Source organism: Spinacia oleracea, chromosome 4 (assembly GCF_020520425.1).
Source record: "Spinacia oleracea cultivar Varoflay chromosome 4, BTI_SOV_V1, whole genome shotgun sequence".
Lineage (NCBI taxonomy): Eukaryota > Viridiplantae > Streptophyta > Magnoliopsida > Caryophyllales > Amaranthaceae > Spinacia > Spinacia oleracea.
In genome coordinates this window covers 153,904,518-153,926,239 of record NC_079490.1, presented here as the reverse complement: position 1 = coordinate 153,926,239, position 21,722 = coordinate 153,904,518, and the positions used below count along the sequence as shown (strand labels likewise).

At 35.1% G+C, this 21,722-nt stretch overlaps 1 protein-coding gene across 2 annotated transcripts; it reads left to right on the top strand.

Moving 5' to 3' along the window:
• Positions 1–2,214: 2,214 nt before the first annotated feature.
• Positions 2,215–20,553, top strand: LOC110784672 (leucine aminopeptidase 2, chloroplastic). Of its 2 annotated transcripts, none has more exons than XM_056827714.1 (11): positions 2,215–2,439; positions 3,118–3,291; positions 3,575–3,989; positions 4,073–4,267; positions 4,491–4,713; positions 8,429–8,555; positions 8,744–8,839; positions 10,310–10,387; positions 18,552–18,612; positions 18,881–19,068; positions 20,193–20,553. In XM_056827714.1, exons 2-11 carry the CDS (start codon positions 3,226–3,228, stop codon positions 20,322–20,324), a joined length of 1,581 nt encoding a protein of 526 aa, XP_056683692.1. In that variant the 5' UTR covers positions 2,215–2,439; positions 3,118–3,225; the 3' UTR covers positions 20,325–20,553. The 2 variants fall into 2 exon arrangements, with proteins under 2 accessions (XP_056683692.1, XP_021844818.1); XM_021989126.2 differs by having other exon boundaries at positions 2,215–2,445.
• The last annotated feature ends 1,169 nt before the right edge of the window (positions 20,554–21,722 follow it).

Below are 21,722 nucleotides of genomic sequence, written 5' to 3'. Positions count from 1 at the left end.
GAACAATTAAAATAAGCTATAGAAATCACAATCAGTTAATCAATAATCAAGTCCACATTCAATCCTAATCATGCATTCATGGATCCCCTAAACCCTAGAAATTAAACTACTCTCTCATATTAACAATAAACAAAGCAATTATTATTATTGAAAACATGATTAAAACAAAATAATATAGCAAAGTAAGAATTAATACCTAAATGAAGAACGAAACAATGAATGGAAAATTGAAGCTTTGATTAAAAATAAAACTAAGTGTTTAACAATTTGAGAGCATAAAAATAAGCTAAGAATAAAACTACGTGCTGAAAAATAAGATGTCCACTAAAAATAGTAGGGCTTAGTATTTATAGTTTGCCCAAAATTACACTCAAAACCGGAAATAAACTCACGAAAAAGCGCAGGGGGTTGACGTCGCTCGATCGGGCAGATGGCCGCCCGATCGGGCATTCTGCTCGACAAACAGGTCGATTGGGCGAAATTCCGCCGGATCGGGCGGATGAGAAATGCCCCATATAGCTTCCAGGATGGCCGCCCGATCGGGCGCGCGTTGAAACTTGCTGAACTCTTCTTCTTCGCCCGGTTTTTCTCATTCCGCCCTCCACTCAAAGGGCGATTTGCAAAATGCATCGTCCTTCACTCAAAGCACCAAGTCTAACTCTTAGGGCTCGAACATAGGCATCCTAGGCTCCCAAGGGTCGACCATAATCATCCCGAACCTACTCGGGATCCGTGTAGTGGCCTATATCATCGCGAAACGAGCCTAAAAAGGCTAATTTCTCATCAAACAGTCCTAAAACTCAAGGCACACTTACAACACATATTAGTACTAAAAACGGCTCCTAAGAGCTCATTTGATGCAGAAAAGTACTAAGTGACGGGGGTAAAAACTCTATATAAAACACACATATCAAGGATGAATGAGATATGTATGTCCGAGCTGATGTGTTACAAAGGTACTATGAAGAAGACCTTTCGAGCTTAACCGCAACAGTGAATAATGGGGAACCTTTTGAGTTCTAGATTGGACAAGCCGTCAGCATTAACGCATACTTGGGGAGAAGAACATCTTAGCGTAGCAATCAAACTCATCACTCTTTGAAAGAGGATTTAATTGAGCACAACTGAAAAAATTATGGAGGCAATAATCATTAAACTCATGCCTCGAAGAAAAGTTGTCATTTTAGTGGCTGCGTTAGATTTATCGTGTATTTTAATTTTTTTATCATGTGTTTAACGTACTTAACTTTGGCTTTATGATATTTTAGTCCATAACATAATGTGTTTAGTTGTTGTAGTGTTCTAGTTATCTGAAACTTGTCTTGTTTTAGTCCAACTATTACGGAGTATGTATCTTATTCAATTATGTCCCTTATGTTATTTATATTTATAAAATATTTTCAAATTAAATTTATAGTATTAAAAATATATAAATATCGAAATATATATAAAAATAACGTAAATAAAAAAATTAACGTAAATTAAATAATTTATCTTAATTAATTGTTAGAATTCATTTAAGTTATTAATATAATTAAATAAAATACAAAATGGATGGAGTATGTGGCAGATAGAAAGTGTGGTGAGGTTTAGTGAATAGTAAAAGTAAAAGTGGTTGCTTATTTACCAAAAAGTGGTGAGGAGTATTTTTTTAGTTCATTGGTGGAATGAATTTGTTGTAGTAAAATTGGTTTGTAAGGAAAGTGATGTGGAAGAGTAAGAAAATACTCCCTCCGTCCCTTAATACTCGCACCGGTTTGACCGGTACGGAGTTTAAGATACTTGAATTGACTTATTAATTTAATATGTGTTAGTTGATAGTGGAGTATTTTTTTAATATAGTTAGTGGGAAATGTGTAAGGAGTGGGGAAGGGTGAGTAGGAGGTGTGAATTTTTAAATGATTTTTTGTATGGAGCTGAGTGAGGTTGTAGGTGGGGTAGTAGGTAAGTGTGAGAAATAATATAATATTGGTATAAATTTCCATTTATAGAAGCGGTGCAAGTATTAAGGGACGACCCGAAAAGGAAAGCGGTGCGAGTATTAAGGGACGGAAAGAGTAGTAGAGAGATAGTGGTGAAATTTGTTTTTTTTGTTATCGGTGAGAGTGGTCTTAGAATCGCTACTTGAAATCCAAAAACAAAAAAATAAAATAAAATAATCGCACGTGGATGCTGCAGGTTTATGCCATTTGTGTTCATTATAGGTCCATCCGTAGCTATAAGCCTCGAGACGGGCAAATATTCGCTCTTTCTCTCTCTCTCTCTCGACTACGCTCTCTCCGGCTTACTCCACTCACTCACTGAATCACCCGCCCACCGACGCCGCCTACCCAATTGACCGCCGCAACCCCGAACCCACCACCAACAATCCACCAGTCAGCGGAATTTCTCAAACAAGCGGCAACATCTCCTTGTTCGGTTGCTCCTCCTTTGGAAAAGGCTAGGGTTTGTTTTTAATTTTTTGGATGTATCATTAATAATTTTGTCCTAATTTTCTTAATTGTTTGTTGGTGCTAGAGGAATACAAAGCGATGGATACAAGTATAATGAATACTAGATTTGTAAAGTAAATGAATAATGAATTTTTAGTTATGCTTTGATTGTGGTAGACAGTGATTTTATTCATGTACGCTAACTGAGTCGATTGGCTTTGATCGAGGATTTGAGGCAGAGTTTTATTGTTAATTTACGTTTTTTTTTTCAGAGTGAATTGTTGTCTACTTGACTACCAAAACATTTTGTTGTTGTCTACTTGACTAATTAACGGATTATGAGAATTGAAATCGAAATTGTTTGTCAATTGGTAAAAGCCTATGCCTTTCCTTTTTTTTCATTATCAATGAATTAGAATTTGTTAGTTTTTTAGTTTATGTAATAGCATGAGTTTGACAAAACTGGATCATACACGATATAAACTTATTTGGAAAGAGATTTGTTTTAAGATGTTAGCATTTGTGATATCGTAGATTGTTTCAAAAAATGAAATCCCTTTGAGAACAATTGCAATTATTTTAAAGTACTATTAGGTTGTAATTTGAATATTTTAAGTTTTTAAATGAAACATTTTGTGACATTCTTTGTTTTGGTTGTTGATTGATACATGGTCAATGTCTCCAGATAAGCCACCACTGTTGTATCCGCTGCTTCAAAGGGTTGTTCTAAATTCCGATCTATACAGATTCTTGGACTTTTTGCTGCTTCTATACTGCACCATTAAGAAGGCTGATGGCACACTCTCTCAGCCGGGACACTTTAGGACTCACTCAACCTGCTAATGTTGAACCTCCTAAGGTTTATTTCTATCTTCTTTTTATTCATCACGAATTTAGCTCATGCGCTATCTGCAAAACTTTGATCCACATGTGCCCGTGTGCTTTGCTTGTATTTTAAGTCTGTCCCTATCCACTGTCTTTGTATTTGGTTTAGTTTATTTGATGATAATTTACAAATTGCGCTTTGGTACCGGTTGTATCTTTTTTAGTAGACTTGTAATGTTTGTTAGGTTCTTTTAAACTTAAATGGTCGGTTATAGATTCGAAGCACTCTATCTCTACTGACTATGGTTTGATCAAAGGTATCATTTGCGGTGAAAGATATTGATGCGGCAGAATGGAAAGGAGACTTGCTTGCTGTGGGTGTTACAGAGAAAGACATGACCAAGGATGATAATATGAAGTTCGAAAATGCTACCTTGAAGAGGTTAGACTCCCAGCTAGGTGGTTTGTTAGCTGAAGCCTCTGTTGAGGAGGATTTCACTGGCAAGGCTGGCCAGTCTACTATTCTTAGGCTTCCCGGACTAGGAACCAAGAGGATAGGATTGATCGGACTTGGTTCTCAGCCTCCTTCTCTGGCCGCATATCGTGGTCTCGGTGAAGCTCTTGCCACAGCTGCTAAGACTGCTCAAGCTCGTAATATTGCTGTGTTTGTTGCTTCTTCCGAGGGCCTTTCAGCGGAGTCGAAGCTAAACACTGTTACCGCCATCACATCTGGTAAATTCCTCAACTCCATTCCTTTTTTGATGCTTGTTCAGTCCTTCTTACTTCATGTTTATCTGGTGATATATTTGTAACAGGTACCATTCTTGGAATGCATGAAGATAACAGGTTTAAGTCAGAGTCAAAGAAACCACTCCTCAAAAGTCTGGATATTATTGGCCTTGGAACTGGGCTTGATTTAGAGAAAAGGCTGAAATCTGTTGAAGATACTTGTTCTGGAGTTATATTTGGAAGAGAGCTGGTTAATGCACCTGCTAATGTACTTACTCCTGGTTAGTAAGGCTGTTATTTTTTCCTTGAGGTTTAAGCTGAATTTATTTTCTTTTTATGTTTACCTGCCTAAGAGGGGGGTGCAAGATTATTGAATTCTCAAGGCCTGTGATTCATGCTTCATCTATTTATTGTTGAACTGAGATGGGTTTGGAGGAGAGGGGATAAGGGAACACTAAAGTACTTAGATTTATGCCTCCATGACTAAATACAATTATTCCTCAGGAGTACTTGCGGAAGAGGCTTCCAAGATTGCCTCAATGTACAGTGATGTTCTATCAGCAAAGATTCTTAATCTAGAACAGTGCAAAGAACTGAAAATGGGATCTTACCTTGCGGTTGCTGCGGCTTCAGCAAATCCACCTCATTTCATTCATCTATGCTACAAACCTAGTGGACCAGTTAAAGCCAGATTAGGGCTTGTCGGGAAAGGACTGACATTTGACAGGTGAGTTTGTGTTTGATGATTATTCATTATTATTATTGAATGTTGTGGTTACCCTTTGGAAATAGAGTTGTCTGATTGTGGAATCAACTTTAGTCATCTATTGGAAGTTGAACAACTTGGAAAGGGGTGATGAGATGTTTCTTACTGAAACGGATGGGATGTATCATCGCCTCTAGGTGACTGGATTCTTTGTTTTAACGGGCACAAGGCGCACCGTCCTTGGAGCCTAGGCGCAAATGCGCAATGCACTAGGCAAAGGTGCACGCCTTTTGGAAACGAGGCTCACCTTCAAATTAATATTTTATGTTTACTTTTTTAGCTGTGGTATTAGATTTTAAGCAAAAAAAATATCAAAAATAGTGGTGTCACTAATCTACATTAATACAGTACACAAATACATGGGAAAGGCTTCAACGGTCAGTGAAAAAAGTAAATTCTAGATGACTGAAAGAAAGTTATAGAAAAGAGGCAAAGCATGGGAAAAGTATGATCTTTCTAGGGTAGTTGTTAGAGTGACAACCACCATAAACAATTAATGTGAACCACTCATTTATCTCTAACTTTAAATAATTTAATACTCCCTCCGTTTCTTAAACTGTTTCTAATTAGGATTTCCAAAACGTTTCCTGTTTCTATTTTATGCCATAAACTTTTCCCACTTTACCAAAAATTTGTGCCAAAAACTGTTCTTGCCAGAAAAGGAAGTCACATGAAATATCTCAAAAGAACAATAAAAATATAAAACATGAATGTATTTTCTTACACATAATTGTTTTTCCCCAACCAACCTCCCCACATCCACTTCTTTTTTTGTACTTTTCATTAAACAACCATTAAATTTTGTACATTCCTAAAACAAGTACACACCAATTATTGTTTTTTCTTACACACATGTTATTTCTTAATACGTGTGTTTTCCATCACATAGGAAATGTTTTAAGGAACAGAGGTATTTTAATGATTTAAAATGTTTTATCTTTAAATTTAAATGCTCAATTTTTTTTATGAATTTTTTTTTTGTAACTTCTGAATTTTCCAAAACTAATTATTTGTATTTTTTTAAAAGTGTAGGAAAATCAATAATTAAATAATTAAATTAATTTCTCTCTCCTCTTCCCAAGCTAACCCATCACCCTCACCGGAACTTGTAGCCGGTTACCGACGAACCTTACCCCCGTGTCGCTCATACCGCTGCTGACGTAACCATTCCCCACCTACAATCGCCACACAACCACGATTGGGTAATAAGAAGTACCGTTGTTAAGAAACTCAGATTACTGGAGTTGCTTAAGATTTGGCTTATTGTGATCTCGCTCGGCGCTGGTGGAAGCTCGCTGGTGGGCGCGGAGGGGTGCGTGCTGTGGATGGATGAGCAGCGTTCTGGGTTGTCGCCGGCGGATAAAAGAAAAGGTAGCAGGGTTCTTCTCCGGCCGAGGGTGGCTGCGATTTTGGAAACCCTAATCGAGTTGGGCTTTAGGGCCAAAGGATCTTAATATTTTTTTTAAAGAATTCTAGCATAAAATAGGTACTGAATATAAATTTTCAATAAACAAATTTCATAAAAACAATTCTCTCCTGGTGGTTTACCAGTACGCTAAGGCACCTCTCTTAGACATTCAGGTTTGGGATTCGATCCATGATGGAACCATTATTTGTTTTTATATTTGCCATTTACTTATATCCTCTACAATAAAGATGTAAATCTTATGCCAAATGCCAATTTTGTATATATATATATATATAAAAAAAAAAATGTTAAACCTCTATATGTAATCTTTTTCAATAAAAACATAGAATATAGCGATTAACTTGAAAAATAGATCACTCACCAGTCGCAAGATAAATCTCATAAAAATGTACTACTACTTCGTATTTATCTATTTATTTATTTGAAGAGTTTATTTGATGTGTATTTGTTTATTTATTTGAACTTATTGTTTGATGAGCTATTGAGCTTATTGTAACAGATTTTTATAACGTATTTACAACTAAAAAATGTAAAATACAACGAAAATAAATATTGAAAGATAAAATTAATAATCAAAATCTTCACCGTGGGATGTTGTTGTCTTGCCTGACTTACCGCTCTTAACCTTCTACATGATTCTCCTTTCCATTCTCTTTCTATTATTTTTTCCCTTTTCTTGAACTTATGTTTGGTGGGTTGAATTGGGCAGATAGAAATTGACAGTAATGAGATACTCGAGCTTCTAAATTCCGAGAAAAGAAAAAAAAGCTTTGATATTGTCATCAATGGCGACAAGAAGGGGTCATAAAGCTGGTCAAAATTTTTAAAAGTATCTGTAGACACTCGGAATACACTCGTCAAATTTATGCTTCTTATAAGAGTGATTAGTAGACACTCGGATATTTTCTGCCCCCTACGTACAGTAAGTTTTTTTTACTATTGTTTTGTAAAAAGTATAAAACCAAAACTAAAATCAGTTTTTAGTTTTTTAAAACCCAAAACTGAAAATCGGAAATGATACCAAACGAGCCCTTAATTTTTCCTAATTACGAAGTAATTTTTTTACACATTTTTGGAAATTAGTTTTTGATTTCCACAAAAATAAAAAAAACCGAATTTCCATATTTTCTAAAATGGTTTTTTAAGTTTGGGATAAAAAAATAAAGGTAAGATAAAAAGAAAAAAAAGGTAAAAGAAATTAATTATGTGGCTAAGAATAATTCCACTATGGTACGGAGTAGTTGTCAATTAGAATTTTTGGGAAATGTATAAAGATGTATCCGCTGAAAAGAGGACATCTACTCTTTTACGTTTACTACTCTGAAGCTGGACGCCTGGCAGACACAAAAAGAAAATAACATAAAGCTATTCACTTGCCTTTCTCTCTCTCCTCTTTGAATATAAAAACAACTAATGGGTGTGGCGTGTCGGTCTTAATTATTCAGATTGTCTTATTTTTAGAGAAATTGCAGTACTATTCCCTCGAAAAGCACCCAGCCATGCTCCAAATCAAACGGCGCCTAGGGCACTGCGCCTCGTGCTTGGGAAAAGCGGCCAAAGGCTGCGCCTTCTAAAGTTTGTTGCGCCTAGCATTACTGATACAGGGATACGTTTTAACACACTTTTTAAAATTGTGATTGGATTTCAACTTTTGATGTCTCTTACTCATTTCGTCCCTTAATGTTTGCCCCATTGTAATTTTTTGGGTCAAACTTTAAATAGTTTGACCATGAATTGCCACTAACCTATATGAAATAATATAGTCATGTGGGGTCTTGTTGATTTCGGTTCAATGTATATTTTTATTATATGAACATTTTTTTTTTACTTTTACGCTCGTCGAATTGGAGATATTTACGTTTTAAGTCGTGTCTTTGAAACCATGAAAAGTCAAATGGAGCAAACATTAATTGGCGGAGGGAGTATCATGACATTGTGCCTAGGGAGGACTGAGGAGGTGGTACTACCGAATATGTAATTGATCTTCATTGTTCATGCTTTTAGCCCTATTACATTTCTCTTCCTAGAAGTTGACGTTTTATCTGTTTGTTCCGTACTATAGTTGCTTCTGATAATTTTCTTCTGGGTGATTAATTTGTTCTTATATTTCAATGCTCCAAGTTTGGTAAGATTAAGTTTTTTTTTCCCTGTTAAGTGTCAATAGTGGTCTCCTTTTGAAATTCTTGTTAAAAGTGCATTTGGATGCTGATTTTGTCATGTTCCTATGTGTTTTCCTATGATTTTTAGCGGGGGCTACAACATTAAAACTGGACCAGGCTGTTCAATTGAGCTAATGAAATTTGATATGGGCGGTTCAGCAGCAGTTCTAGGTGCTGCAAAAGCAATTGGTCAAATCAAACCTGCTGGAGTTGAGGCGAGTCACACTAATATTTTCTCTGTTACTAGTTAAAAAGGAAAAAGGAGACAAAAAGTATGCAATTCCAATTCGCGTGTAGCTATAAGCCTAAAACTAGTTTTAGTTAAAGACAATTGCGAAACTCTGCATTTATATTTTTGAATACAATTTCTGTATGAATCATTAAAGATGTTGGACATGTGCAGGTTCATTTTATTATTGCCGCCTGTGAAAACATGATCAGTGGGACTGGTATGCGGCCTGGAGACATAGTCACTGCTTCTAATGGAAAAACTATAGAGGTAGTTTATTGAATGCAGGAAGATTTATTGTTAAAATATTCATTTGGCCTCTGTGACCTAATTACTTTTGGCATGTCTGGTCATCAGTGAAGGTTATTTGCTTTAAAAGCTCATTAATGCACGAGCTTTGGGACTAGAACGTGCGCATGTGGTTTGAAGAATGAGAATGTCAAATATGCGCATGTTTTTCTTCATATTTATGTGATGTTTATATTTTTTGGATAATGAGGTTATAACTAACATCGTCTTAATTTATTTGCTTAACTTTGGAGGACGCTTTGAACATATGTAGGGACTGGATGGAGTATTTCTAACTGAGATGGTGGCGATGATGAGTAGAGGGGTTGATCTCGGCATAAAGGGTTTAATTGGACACTTGTAACGAAACATTTTTTAATGTTAGACCACTCCAACTTTCTGGTTGTCTACCACAATACTGTTAAAACTTGAAATCTTGAATCTTTTAACAGGATGGAGAATACTAGGTCATCTTGGATTTTTTATATTTAAAAAAATATAAATATTAACACCTCTGAAAAAGGAATACAAGCAAAAGAGGACAAGCTGTCCTCTTAAAGAAACTTACAGTCTAACCCAGTTCCTTGCAACCTCTTCAACTAAGTAATCCTTGAGAGTCTCTGCTGCAGTAACCCATAGCATGTCCTTACTTTGTCCCACAACGGATCAGGATACAGTAAAAACACGTGAAAAATCTGAGATTTTCGCTCTAACCAAACACACGCACTCCACAAAATTCTCATGATTGCAGTGTGCCATAACAATTTCTTCTCCTTACATTTTACCAAATCCTTTAAAACATATCTTTAGCAATCCGTGATCTCTAAAGATCATCTTGGATTATTTGGAGATTTATTAGGTGTATGTTGGTTTTTATTTTCTTTTTCTCCCTCCATATTTTAACGAGTTACACTTTCTAAAAGCGGCCGTATTTTAATATGAGTTACACTTTCTAGTTTTGGTATGCTTTTCTCTTATTTTATTATTTCTTCCTTACCTCATGGTCCCACTCCCAATTATATTAATCTTTCTCTCCCTCACATGGTCCCCACACTTACTCACATTCTCTTTTTTACCCACTATAAATAATTCACCCATTATTAATTTCTTACAATAAATAATTAACCCACTATCCCACTTGCAATTAGTTTTATCAAGTTAAAACAATGTGAGTCAAAGGGAGTAGTGGTTATCTTTTCGGTGTTGATGCATCTCGTGCGGAGAGGTTGCATTTCCTTATGATAAAATCCTTTAATGTCAACAAGATTCCTATTAGCTTGTAAGGTTCATCAGAACGTTGAGTTGATATGCACTAAGAAGAGTTGGCTTGCATATGTGATCATCTGATGTAATTTTATAGTGTCCTGGTTATATGCTTTGTTGATGTTTAACTTGTACAAGTATGTGTTTAAGTATCTAACTTCTTCTCGCTAATCGTTATGCTGAATCCAGGTGAACAATACGGATGCAGAAGGTAGGCTTACTCTTGCAGATGCTTTGGTGTACGCATGCAATCAAGGTGTAGAGAAGGTAATATCTATGTAATGTATCATTCCAAAATGATGAATAAATGAATATGTATGGATGTGCCTGCACACAAAAACATTCGAGGAAGGAGAGTTGAAGTGGCTTTGTCCTCTACCTCCAACATCTGTCATGACTCATTAAGTCATTAGCATTCAATTCTTGTTATCCCACCCCTCAAATGGTTGTGTGTGTTCGGTTGTGTGTGATTTACTTTTGCTTCTTATCCCACCCCTCAAATGGTTATGTTTACACTTCCTTTGTTTTTGGTCTTTTCAATAATGTGATTAATGTCAAAAGAAGATAAAAATACAACCTTATGAAAGGTTGTAGTCTATGTTATAACACTACTAGAAAAAGGGTTTATAACGACAAACTTTTTCGTCGTTATAAGTCTAAAAAGTCGTCGTTAAAGCTATTAACGACGAACAAAGTTCGTCGTGAGTTTTGTCGTAATAGCTTCCGACGTTATTAGTATTAACGTCAACGTTCGTCGTGAATTTTGCACGACGGAATCATTGTTTGTCGTTACTTATTAACGACAAAATGATTGTTTGTCGTTATTTATTAACGACAAAATGATTGTTTGTCGTTATTATGTATTCAATGGCGTCGAACAAACATCATATAACGACCAACAAAGTTGACGTAAAAGAGAATCAAGTTGATACAATAATTTTAATTATCGTCCAACAACGACAAAATATTTCGTCGTTAATGTTACTATATAAAATAAATATATTTTGTCGTTAATATGAAAAATATTTGTAACCTGGAATTCATTCAAAATTAAATAGTATATAGAATAATACACTAAATTTTTCTCTCAAAAAATTAATTAATACACTAAATTTATATTAAATGTAATCAATCACAAAAGATTTATAATAGACAATTTTAATGCGAGTCAAAACAAGAAAACTAATAAGATCAAATAACTTAGTCTATACTAGGAGTTAAATCTAAATAACTCCTTATTCTTTAAAAAAAAAAAAAAAATTTGCACCAAATATCTAAAACTAATGTGTAGCGGCTTCGACCTATTTTTGCATTTCTGGTCCACCTTGTGAAGTTGGAATAGTAACATTAAGTTGCGAGACCAATGCATCTTGCAACATTTTCATTCTAGACTCAACCAAGCTAACACGTTCCTTCATTTCATTGTTCTCAGCTTGTACTTCCTCCATGCGATTTGCAAGAATTTCATTCAGTTTGTTGGCAGCATTCAATTTAGTTTGAAGTTCTACTCTATTGGGTTTATTCAGCCTCCAAAACCTACAACCTGATCTCAAGATTTTGATTTAAAAACCTGTTGTACTACTTGGCAGAACAAAAATAAATTACATTAGTAACATGAAGAATGCATTTGCAAATGGTTTGACTGATCTTTCTGCTATCTATGAGTCAATGAATGAGCTTGACATTGCTAATTTGGTGTATAGTAGACACAAAAAAAGGGGGAAACAAAACAAAGGGGTGCAACAACATAGCAGTAGCAGTAGCCGCTACCATTACATGACAAGATGAGTAGCAGGGCATAAAATTTTGTCAGGCTTCTCACTATGTTCACTAGCATCAGTTAAAGCATTAAGCCGTGTGATCTCATTATACACACTGATCTCCTGTGATCTCTTTATACACAGTGAAGTATAAGTAACAATCCATCTTCACTGCGTATAAAGCTTTGACATGAAAGCCATGTGGGTTGCCAACTAAGAAACCTTAATTCTTAAATCAAGCCGGTTAGCAGTAGAGCTGTAGCACAGTTAATTCGTAGTTCTCTAAGATATGATATAGACTAATAGACTAGAAAAGTGAAAGCTGGATAGAGTAATGGATGTCTACCAAGGTGCTGAATTGTGTACATACAGACCAAAAAATGATTTCCATAATTTTGCAGCAAGAAGATAAATAATATAACGGATTGTTGTTTATTTTAACTTTTGAACATACAGGTAACATAGTCTATAATTGGGTAACTATATATTTATTGTTTAATTAACATGTTACAAATCCTTCTGAATCAGTAGCAGGTCAGAGGAATGTATTCCTTTCCCTATCAACTACGAAACATTCTTCAATATGATTGCTTCCTTACCTAAGACACTGTAATTGGGCTTCTAACCCTGTATAAGTTAATTTTCAAATGTTGGCAGATAAATTAACTTCAACATTAGCCAATTTTGCAGATAAATTAACTTCAACAGTAGCCAATTTTTTCGAGTTTCATCCCACATTAGAAAATACAACAGGCTTTAAGTTCTTATGAACGAAGTATAACTTTAAGTGACTTGTTTTTTAAGCGAAAACTTCAGAGAGAAATACATACTCCCTCAGTTCATTTCTCATATGCATGCACTGAGGGAAAAGGAGGTGATAATAATCATAAAGATAAAGAAAAGAAGAAGAAAAAGAACCCTGGAGATAAGAATGATCCATCAAAACTAAAGCTCAAGCTCGAGAAACTTAACATAAAGATGCGCGATTTAGAAACTAAGAGAGGAGAGATCTTGAAAGCCATTGAAGAAGCTGAAACAAATGCAGTTGCTAACCCAAACAAGGAAGACGATCTTAATCTTAAACAAGACTAAATTAATATGAGTTTCCTGACAATTTTTCTTTAATCAGTAGTCAGACAGTTTCTATCCTGTAGCTACCAGCCTACCAGACAGTTTCTATACTGCGTACTATGAATCAATGTCACAAGGACCGCTTTTGTCAACCATATTAATACATGTTTTTACCTTAATTTGTAAAGAAGTCGTGTAAAGATATCTTTTTTTTCTAAAATTGACTCTTGGAGTGAAATGAAGTCAATACCTGATCTATTTATTTGATAAACTGTTGTAATCATGTCTAAAAAAACTAGGAAAATAGAAAGAACCCAACTTGTGCAAAGATTCGGCACAACTAGGTCATACACAGAATGAAACACCAATGTCATTAGTAGGCAATGCAGGAGGTACAACCTGTGCACCAGGAATTCTCTGTTGTTCATTAGTAGACAATGCATTAGGTGGTTTACCCCCTGCAGATGATGGTGTTCTTTTTTTATTACAATGATTGATTGCTAGGTATAATCTAATCACTAGACAAAAAAAAAATCAACATATAAGAACATAGCAAGTACTCGTATTAGTCCAAAACAGGAAACCATGCCTCCAAAGACATCTCAAAGCACAGCTTGAATAAGTACAACAATCATAACATGAATTTACCATAATTTATCAGTTATTTGTAACTCTTAACCTGAACCCCAAATAATTCACAATAATAGATCATTTTAAGACAACTAACCATTGGAGAAGCGCAAAAAGCCAAGGAGATCATGATTTACCAATGTCAGTTTCGTTTTATTAGCACAAAATATCACCTGCTATAAATTCAGATCAGAAGAGAAACACATATCAATTCAAATTGAAAAATCAAAAGAAAATCAAAATTGAAAATTACAATACTCGAAATAATTGAGAGAAACTCAAGAGCAACTAAAAGTGGAATCAATAATAATATAAGGCAAAATTTGACATATATTGCATATATTAGCGTAACATAGATTGAAATCTAACCTCATCCAAGTTGATATTCGGAAGAATGTGTAGGGATTGATTGGATATTTTTTTAGGGATTGAAGGATGTGTTATAACATCATCAAAAATCATTTGCTGGAAATATAAGAAAGAAAATTTGAGATATGAAATGCAATTCGGGAGAAACTTAAATCGAAAAAATAAGAAGAAACTACCAGCAAAGTTGGAAGAAAAACTACCAGCGAAATTCGACAGAGATCAATTCTAACTGCAAACAATTAATAAAATTGCAATTAATACTCCAAAAACCTAATCTTGAGAGAAATTCGTATAGAAGATTACAAAAGAGAGTAAGGGAAACATACCAGAGAATTTCAAGAAAAATTTATCAAGAGTCAATAGAGTGAAATTGGAATTTAGGGTTAGTGATGAATGTGGGAGGGAGAGATGAATAGTGCAGAGACTCGGAGGTTAGAGGTAGAAGTGGGGTTTAGGGGTTTTGATTTTTTTTTTAAGCCTCGCTTGATTACACCGTAGAGAATTGCCGACACTTCATCAAAGCGCTCCAATTTTCCAGTCCATTTTCCGCCCCCAACACTATTTTGAACAAACGTCGCTGCTTAAGCGCTCCTAAAGACTGTTTTTCTAGTAGTGATACCATACCAATGACAGAACTCCTGTAGGCTAAAGTGCTCCAAGATCAATGAGACTCCTAACCACCTAAATGGGCAAGTATATCAGCAAATTATGCCAGTGAAACTGAAGTTGAATTAACAACAAGCTGCTATAACTATTAAAATCACCAGCAGACACATTTCATCTAGTTAAGAATGGAAGACTTGTATTGCATTTACACTTGGTCCTATATGAAAATTGAATAGATTAGAACTAATATTTTACATATTAGGATATAATTTTACATACGGAAACTAAACTTTGTTGAATTTACTAATCAAAACTGACTTTTGCGTAATAAAACTAAATATATTTTCACCCGGTTCATTAGTATTTTTGTCTTGCGACTTAAAAATGATTATTTACTGACACTTATTCCATATGTTACTGAAATCAAAGTACATATGCAGAGTGAAAGGATGTCTACACCACCTTTTTTTTCTGTGCCAAATTCAATGACATCTGAGGGATGAAATCTTGTAGGGAAATTAGGCGGCACTTTATAATGTTATCCCTCGTTACTGCGAGAATAAACACAACAGAATCAGTATACACTCTGAACATGGAAGAAACAACCGTCCACCACATTATATATTTATATCCCACGGATCAACTTACTCAGTGATTCACGTTATCCCCATGACCCATCTCCATTCCCAAGCTACCTCATGAAGAAACACTGGTTGTAAAAATCAAATCACATACAAAGATATACATATACTACAGTTCAAATGAGGTGATAAGATAATAAGTCATGACATAATTTTGTGCACCTAAGAGGCGATGATCATAGAAGAATTGTATGAATTTGATTGAACATAATGAAACAAAGACTCGTGATCTAGAATTCTTAAACAGGAAGAATAACTGGTATATCTGTAAAATTGAGCACATGCAATTTTGGATTAGAGCATCAAGAACTATGACAATATAGAGAATCAAGTGAACTTATTTTCGGTGTAAAATCCAATTGAAATATACATAATCCATGACCCTCACAATCTGGAAGTGACTAAAAATTCATTCCAATCAAATTGCGGCCAACAGTTAAGTATTGCAGAATCTCAAGACAATTAGGAATCCCAAAATTGAACCAAAAGTAATAAAATAAAATAAAAAATCGAGAGGCCTGTTCATATCCCATAGATCAACATCAGAATTTGAAATAGGAAACAATTTAAAAGAGGTCAAATCGAAACTCCTCTTCATGATAATCCACGTTTAGCAAACCTTAGAATAGCAGAAATTGATGAATTTGTAAGGAGATTACCAGTATATCATACAAAGCATAATTAATATTAACTAATCAATTTCAATAACCCTAAAATCACAGATGCAGGATGAGGGAGAAAATGAAGAAGCTCATACCCAAAAAAAACCCAACTCGAAACCAGATTATAGATCAAACCTAGTTCGTCGATTTCACCAGAAAAACTAAATTGTAAATCCTAATTTCCAGAAATAGCTCAAACTCAATCACGAAAAAAACCTATGATCTAAACCTAAAACATAAATTAATTTATAAAACGTAAGGTCTAAACTTGTAAATTATGTAAAAGAAACCAAATTCGAGAAAATCAGAGAAGCTCATATGTTACCTCGGTCTATATCGCCGCCATCATCACCATAGTTAATGAGGAAGAGAGAGAAAACGCGAATTGATATAGAGAAACGCGAATTGATGAGGAAGGATGAGGAAGAGAGAAAACGCGAATTGATGGGGAAGAGAGGACCGGGTTTCGTTCCTGATTTCGTTCCTCTTCTGTCTCGCTTTTTGTTCTTTTTATTGAATTTTGTTTTCCGATTGTATGTGAATCGTGAGTTTTGTGATTAGGGTTTAGGAAGGAAAATTGAGGAAGAAGATGTAGGGTTTCAACCATTTTCAGAGAATTGCGTTATTGATTATGAGAAGTTGTGAAAATTTAATTTGCCCGGTATTTACGAAAAATAATCCCGCTCTGACTAAATAAATGTTTTTAGCGACGGCTTTTACTTTTTATTTATTAATTTATTAATTTTTTTTATTATTTACTTTTCACATTAACGACAACTGTATTAAATTTTGTATTCTTAGTTTTAATCAATTACTACCAACAATTGGGCTTGTCGTAGTAACGTAGTGCAAATAGACTATTAACGACAAATTTTTTGTTTCGTCGTGAATAGTTTGTCGTTAAAACTGCGAATTCTAGTAGTGTAAGCTTCGAGCTTGAGTATTTGAGTCCAAGTAACGTAGGCTGTAGTAGCCAAAGTTTTAAGTTTTAATTAGTATTATAAAGTTATGTCTTATTATTAATGGTTTGCTTTATCTATTCAGTTCAGATTACATTTTAAACGTATTATATTAACAGCTCAGGAAAAGGAGTACAAGCAAAAGAGGATAAGCTTTCCTCTAAACAGAAGAAGTAAATTTACTGATTAACATGGTCCTCTGAACCTCACCAACCCGATTAATTCTTGGAAGCCCCTGCTGTCTTAGCCCGTCACAATGCCAAATAAGTGACTTTCACAACAAATCAGAACACAAAGAAACACGTGGAAAGAGTCTGATGGGAAGTCATTCCCTCACCTTCAGAAAATAAAATAGGAATTCGTGCTCTTTCCTATAGTTCCTATACCAAGAAATTCTACAAAAAAAGCAAGCAACTCATCCTTAATCACCTCCCAGTAATTCAGGAAACAAACTATTGTGAACACATGGAACCATCGTCTCTCTCCACTGCAAGCACCACACTATTAACCTCCTCCGCGGAAGGTCTGTAAATATAAGCTCCCACGTGAGAAGGAATGAGGTCAAAGTCTGAACCGTATTTCTCAGTCTTTGAACCTTCTCTGCTGTGAATAATGTCCGGCAGAATTGCAAAATCTCTCAACTTATATCATCAACATCTTGGAAAACCTCTCCAGAATCACTCTCTATCTCCTTTATAAAATTCCTCCTTTTCACTACTTTCTAGAAAAGCCTGGAACAAAGGTCCCCTACTTTTGCCCACTTTACCTTCATATTCTGAAATTATCTCTGTTTCTCTCCCAAAACAACTTCCTCTAGCTCATTTTTCATCTTAGACTCCTTTGTGCTAATATTTGTCGCCCCTTTGCTTAGAATCTTAGATGTTGATCAATTGAAGCAAATCTCTAGCAGAAGACTATCTTTCTCTGCTTGTCATGCCTCAGAAACCTTTTATTCCTTAGTCTCAGCTTTTTTTCTAAAATTCCAGCTTCTCTGTCAAAATTTCAGTTTCTTCACAAGGCAGAAACCCTATATCCTTGAAACTCACACCCAGCCACTCCTCTCCACTTGGTTCTTTAAATTTGGATGTCCAGTTCTCATATCTTGAAACCAAGGAGATGAGTGAAGAAGAATAGAGAAGTCAGGGACGGGGTAGAACTTCTTGAACCAGCAAAGGAAAGACATACTCGATGTCATTATTAGATAAAGAACTGATCAAGCATTCGAGCCTAGAAAACTTCTTACGGCGATTCTGGGTGTACAGAGAATCATTCCATGCAAGGTCACGAAGTAGAATATTGTTGCCTTTTTAGTTTTTTCTTTGTTCACTTTGTCATATAATTTGAGTAATCTCGAAATAGATGAATATGGATATAGTTTGGTTCGAAGGAATGTAGGAATAGCTGAAACTTCTTGTATCCCGTTCAAAATTAGATGGGCGTTGAGCTTGTGGGGAGTGCCTTAAAAAATTTCATTGCAAAAAACTAAAACAACAAAATCCTGATGGCAGATGTATGGGTAGGTCCTGAAGCTGTTATGCTTCTTGCATGGCAAAGTAACGACATCAAAAATTTCTGTCTGAATGGTGTAATTCTAATAAGAGGTTATGAGCTAGGTCTTGAGATTCTTTTCAATACTGTAGTGCAGAAAAACTTATCTTTTGATCAACCTTTTTTTTTACTGAAATTTATATCCAAGAGATGCTCTTATTAGTTTGTTGTACCTTCTTTGGCAGATAATTGATCTCGCAACATTAACTGGTGCATGTGTTGTTGCTTTGGGACCTTCCATAGCAGGTAAATTGCATATTCATGATCTTTCTTTGCCAACAGCTAATTTGCAAAGCGTGGTTGATGTTGTCTTCAAACATCAAAGCACATCAATATTTTTCTTGTTTCACCTGATAATGTGAAAATATCTTATAAATCTGGCTGCCCTTATAACTCGATGTACCCTGAAGGAAAAAAAGAGGCACACTGTGTAGTCTAAAGTCTTTCTCCTCTCCTGCTGGAACTGATATAATTCAGTTCTGATAACTTACTCATCTCTTGCTTGTATTGGCAGGTGTCTTTACACCCAATGATGCACTTGCCAAAGAGGTGTTTGTTGCATCAGAGGCGACTGGAGAGAAATTCTGGAGGATGCCATTGGAAGACAGTTACTGGGACTCGATGAAATCAGGAGTTGCTGACATGGTTAACACTGGGGGTCGCCAAGGTGGTTCCATCACTGCAGCTCTTTTTCTGAAACAGGTAAATCAATGCTTCATCTTTGATTTTTACTTTAAATGCCCACCTTCTATTCTTTGGCTGGGAGGAACCCATGCCTTCGATGAAGAGGTCCCTAAATCTTCCGTGGGTGAGTGACTGAGTTCTATTTCAATTGGGCCTATGGTGATACTTTCCTATCACCTTTGCATAAGCTTTTCCCCATGCCATTACCGTTACAATTCCTTTCTATTTGTATTCTTCTTGTTATCTTCGTTTTAGTAGCATCTTGTTCAATTCTTGGCACCAATTTACTGATACCATATCTTCCACTATTGCAAATTTTGTGACTACTTGGACTTTAGATTCCCTTCAAGGGGAAGGTTTACCTTATTGGTGACTGGTGCAAGTCCCATTGGTTCAACCTATGTTGTCAGCACTTATATTAATATTATCTCAACTTATATGAAATTATCTGAAATTTTCAGAACTTATTATATCTCGACTTAGGGGAGGAGGGAGTAACAGCACCGAGTAAGGGAAGAAGTTGATTTAAAAGAAAAAAAAATATTTTTTAGAAATTATATAAAAGAATTTTAGGATTAAATTAAATTAAATGAATTAGACCAATTAGAAAGAAACACGTGTCATGTTTACCTATTTTGTTGGTCACCAACCGCCTGAGGACTGTTTATGGAAGATAACCCCCAAAATAGAAGACAGGGCAAAGGTTAGGATTATTTTTTACAAATTTTCCAATTATATATTGGGTAAAAAATTTAAGTCAAACTTAGTATATGAATAGTGTCAAAGTCAAAGTGAAACGAGTGAAGAAAAAACGGAGTAAGTTTTAACATTTACTTATCCAGTGATCTAGGAAACTTGAACAAAAGGGAATCCTCTGAGTTGTGGACCTGTGGTAGCTGCTGACTGAGGCTGAACAAATGTTACTTTCCTGCTCATCATAATATGCTTCAAATGTTACTTGAACAAAAAAGAATCCTTTGAGTTGTTCTAATGCATAGGTGCAAGTCAACTGGTTCAAGAAAAAAAAATTATTGTAAAATTATCATACCTGATTGTGTAAAATGTTCCTTTTCTGTTAGTTTTTTTAATTTTTTTTTGTCACTGCAGATTGTCAATGCTAACTTCACAAATACTTTTTGCAGTTTGTGGATGAGAAAGTTCAGTGGCTGCATATAGATATGGCTGGTCCAGTTTGGAATGAAAAGAAACGTTCAGCAACAGGATTTGGTGTATCAACGTTGGTGGAGTGGGTTTTGAAAAACTCGACCTCATAAATTTACCACTTCAAAATGATCTTATAGTGAGACAGGATGATGGTCAAGAACTATTTACACACTAGTGAGAATTGAGTTGCTTTTAGTAAAAGACCATTTCTCACATATTTCAGTTGGCTATAAGTAGCTAGTATTCTTTTTTCTTTCCATTTCTTCCATCATATACTGAATTTCGCATGATATGATTGAGAGTATGTTACTGGAGGTTGGTTAGCGCTTGCTACTCTAACTTGATTTAGGTGTATTTTACTTTTTACTGCTTTTTCATGAGATGCCCCAGAGTTTTAAGAAAACGCACCAAATACCACAAATTTTCCCAAATGCACTAAATATGAGGTTTTAAAAAAATTACAAAAATTGCCCACAACGAACATTAAGTCTCTGTTAATGTATGTTTACCTTTACCCTTGATCAATCCTTTTCTCGATTTACCCTAACATTAACCCCTAACTAAATTAATTCATTAGTTAACCCAAATTTGCTCTTCTGCTCCCTACTGCTTTTGCTTGCTATCATCTTCTTCTTCATGGCATCATCATCATCTTCTTTCTATCTCTCACCACCACGGCATCCATGGCTAATCTCTTTTTCATAATTAATTTTGGTGTGAAACCCAACTACCCCAAATATGAACATATGTTCCATAAATCACCAAAATGACAATTACTAGATCTCATTCGTTCTCAATTTCCTCACCTTTTTTCAATTTCAATTTCAAGAGTAACAAATTAATTCAAACAATAAATGGTGCAAGAAAATAGAAATGTGTTGTTTTCAATTTCAATTTCAAGAGTAACAAATTAATTCAAACAATAAATGGTGCAAGAAAATAGAAATGTGTTGGCGAATTTAAGTAGTAGCATCAAAGTGCAAGCCATGCAATTTGCGTACCCAAGCCACGCCGAATTTAGCCTCGAAATTGCTCTGGGTTCTCGTTGTCTTCTTGTGGGTGCTAATGAATCTGGTAAATTGACCACTATTCTCTTTCTAGTTTTTCAATATGATGTCTCTTTTTGTGTATTGATTTTTGTATGTTAATCTTATATGTTTCTGTTTTTTGGGTGAAATGTTATTCGTTTTGGTATTGTGATAAACTGTTTGATTGTTGGTTAGAACAATGATTCTTTTGGTGAAAAATGAGATGAATATAACAAATTATTGTCTACAGGGCTGCCTTTCAATTTCATGTCCGATGACAAGTTTCGGCATGTCTCTGTCAGCGATTACTTCAAAATTTAACTGTACTAGTTGGTGTACTTATTTGCAGGTGATTGAGAAAAGAGCTTAAAGGGATAGAGAATGGAATCCGGGAAGGAGGAAGAGATACAAGGAAAGAAAAAGAAAAAGAAAAAAACAAAGGAAAAATAAGAAATCAAAAGGGAAAGAGAAAAAAATGAA

Excerpts from the sequence above, each read along its gene's own strand:
- LOC110784672 (XM_056827714.1), top strand. The coding sequence starts at position 3,226 with ATGGCACACTCTCTCAGCCGGGACACTTTAGGACTCACTCAACCTGCT. Across the intron at positions 8,840-10,309 it reads CTAATGGAAAAACTATAGAG|GTGAACAATACGGATGCAGA; the intron begins GTAGTTTATTGA and ends TGCTGAATCCAG. Across the intron at positions 18,613-18,880 it reads TTTGGGACCTTCCATAGCAG|GTGTCTTTACACCCAATGAT; the intron begins GTAAATTGCATA and ends TTGTATTGGCAG.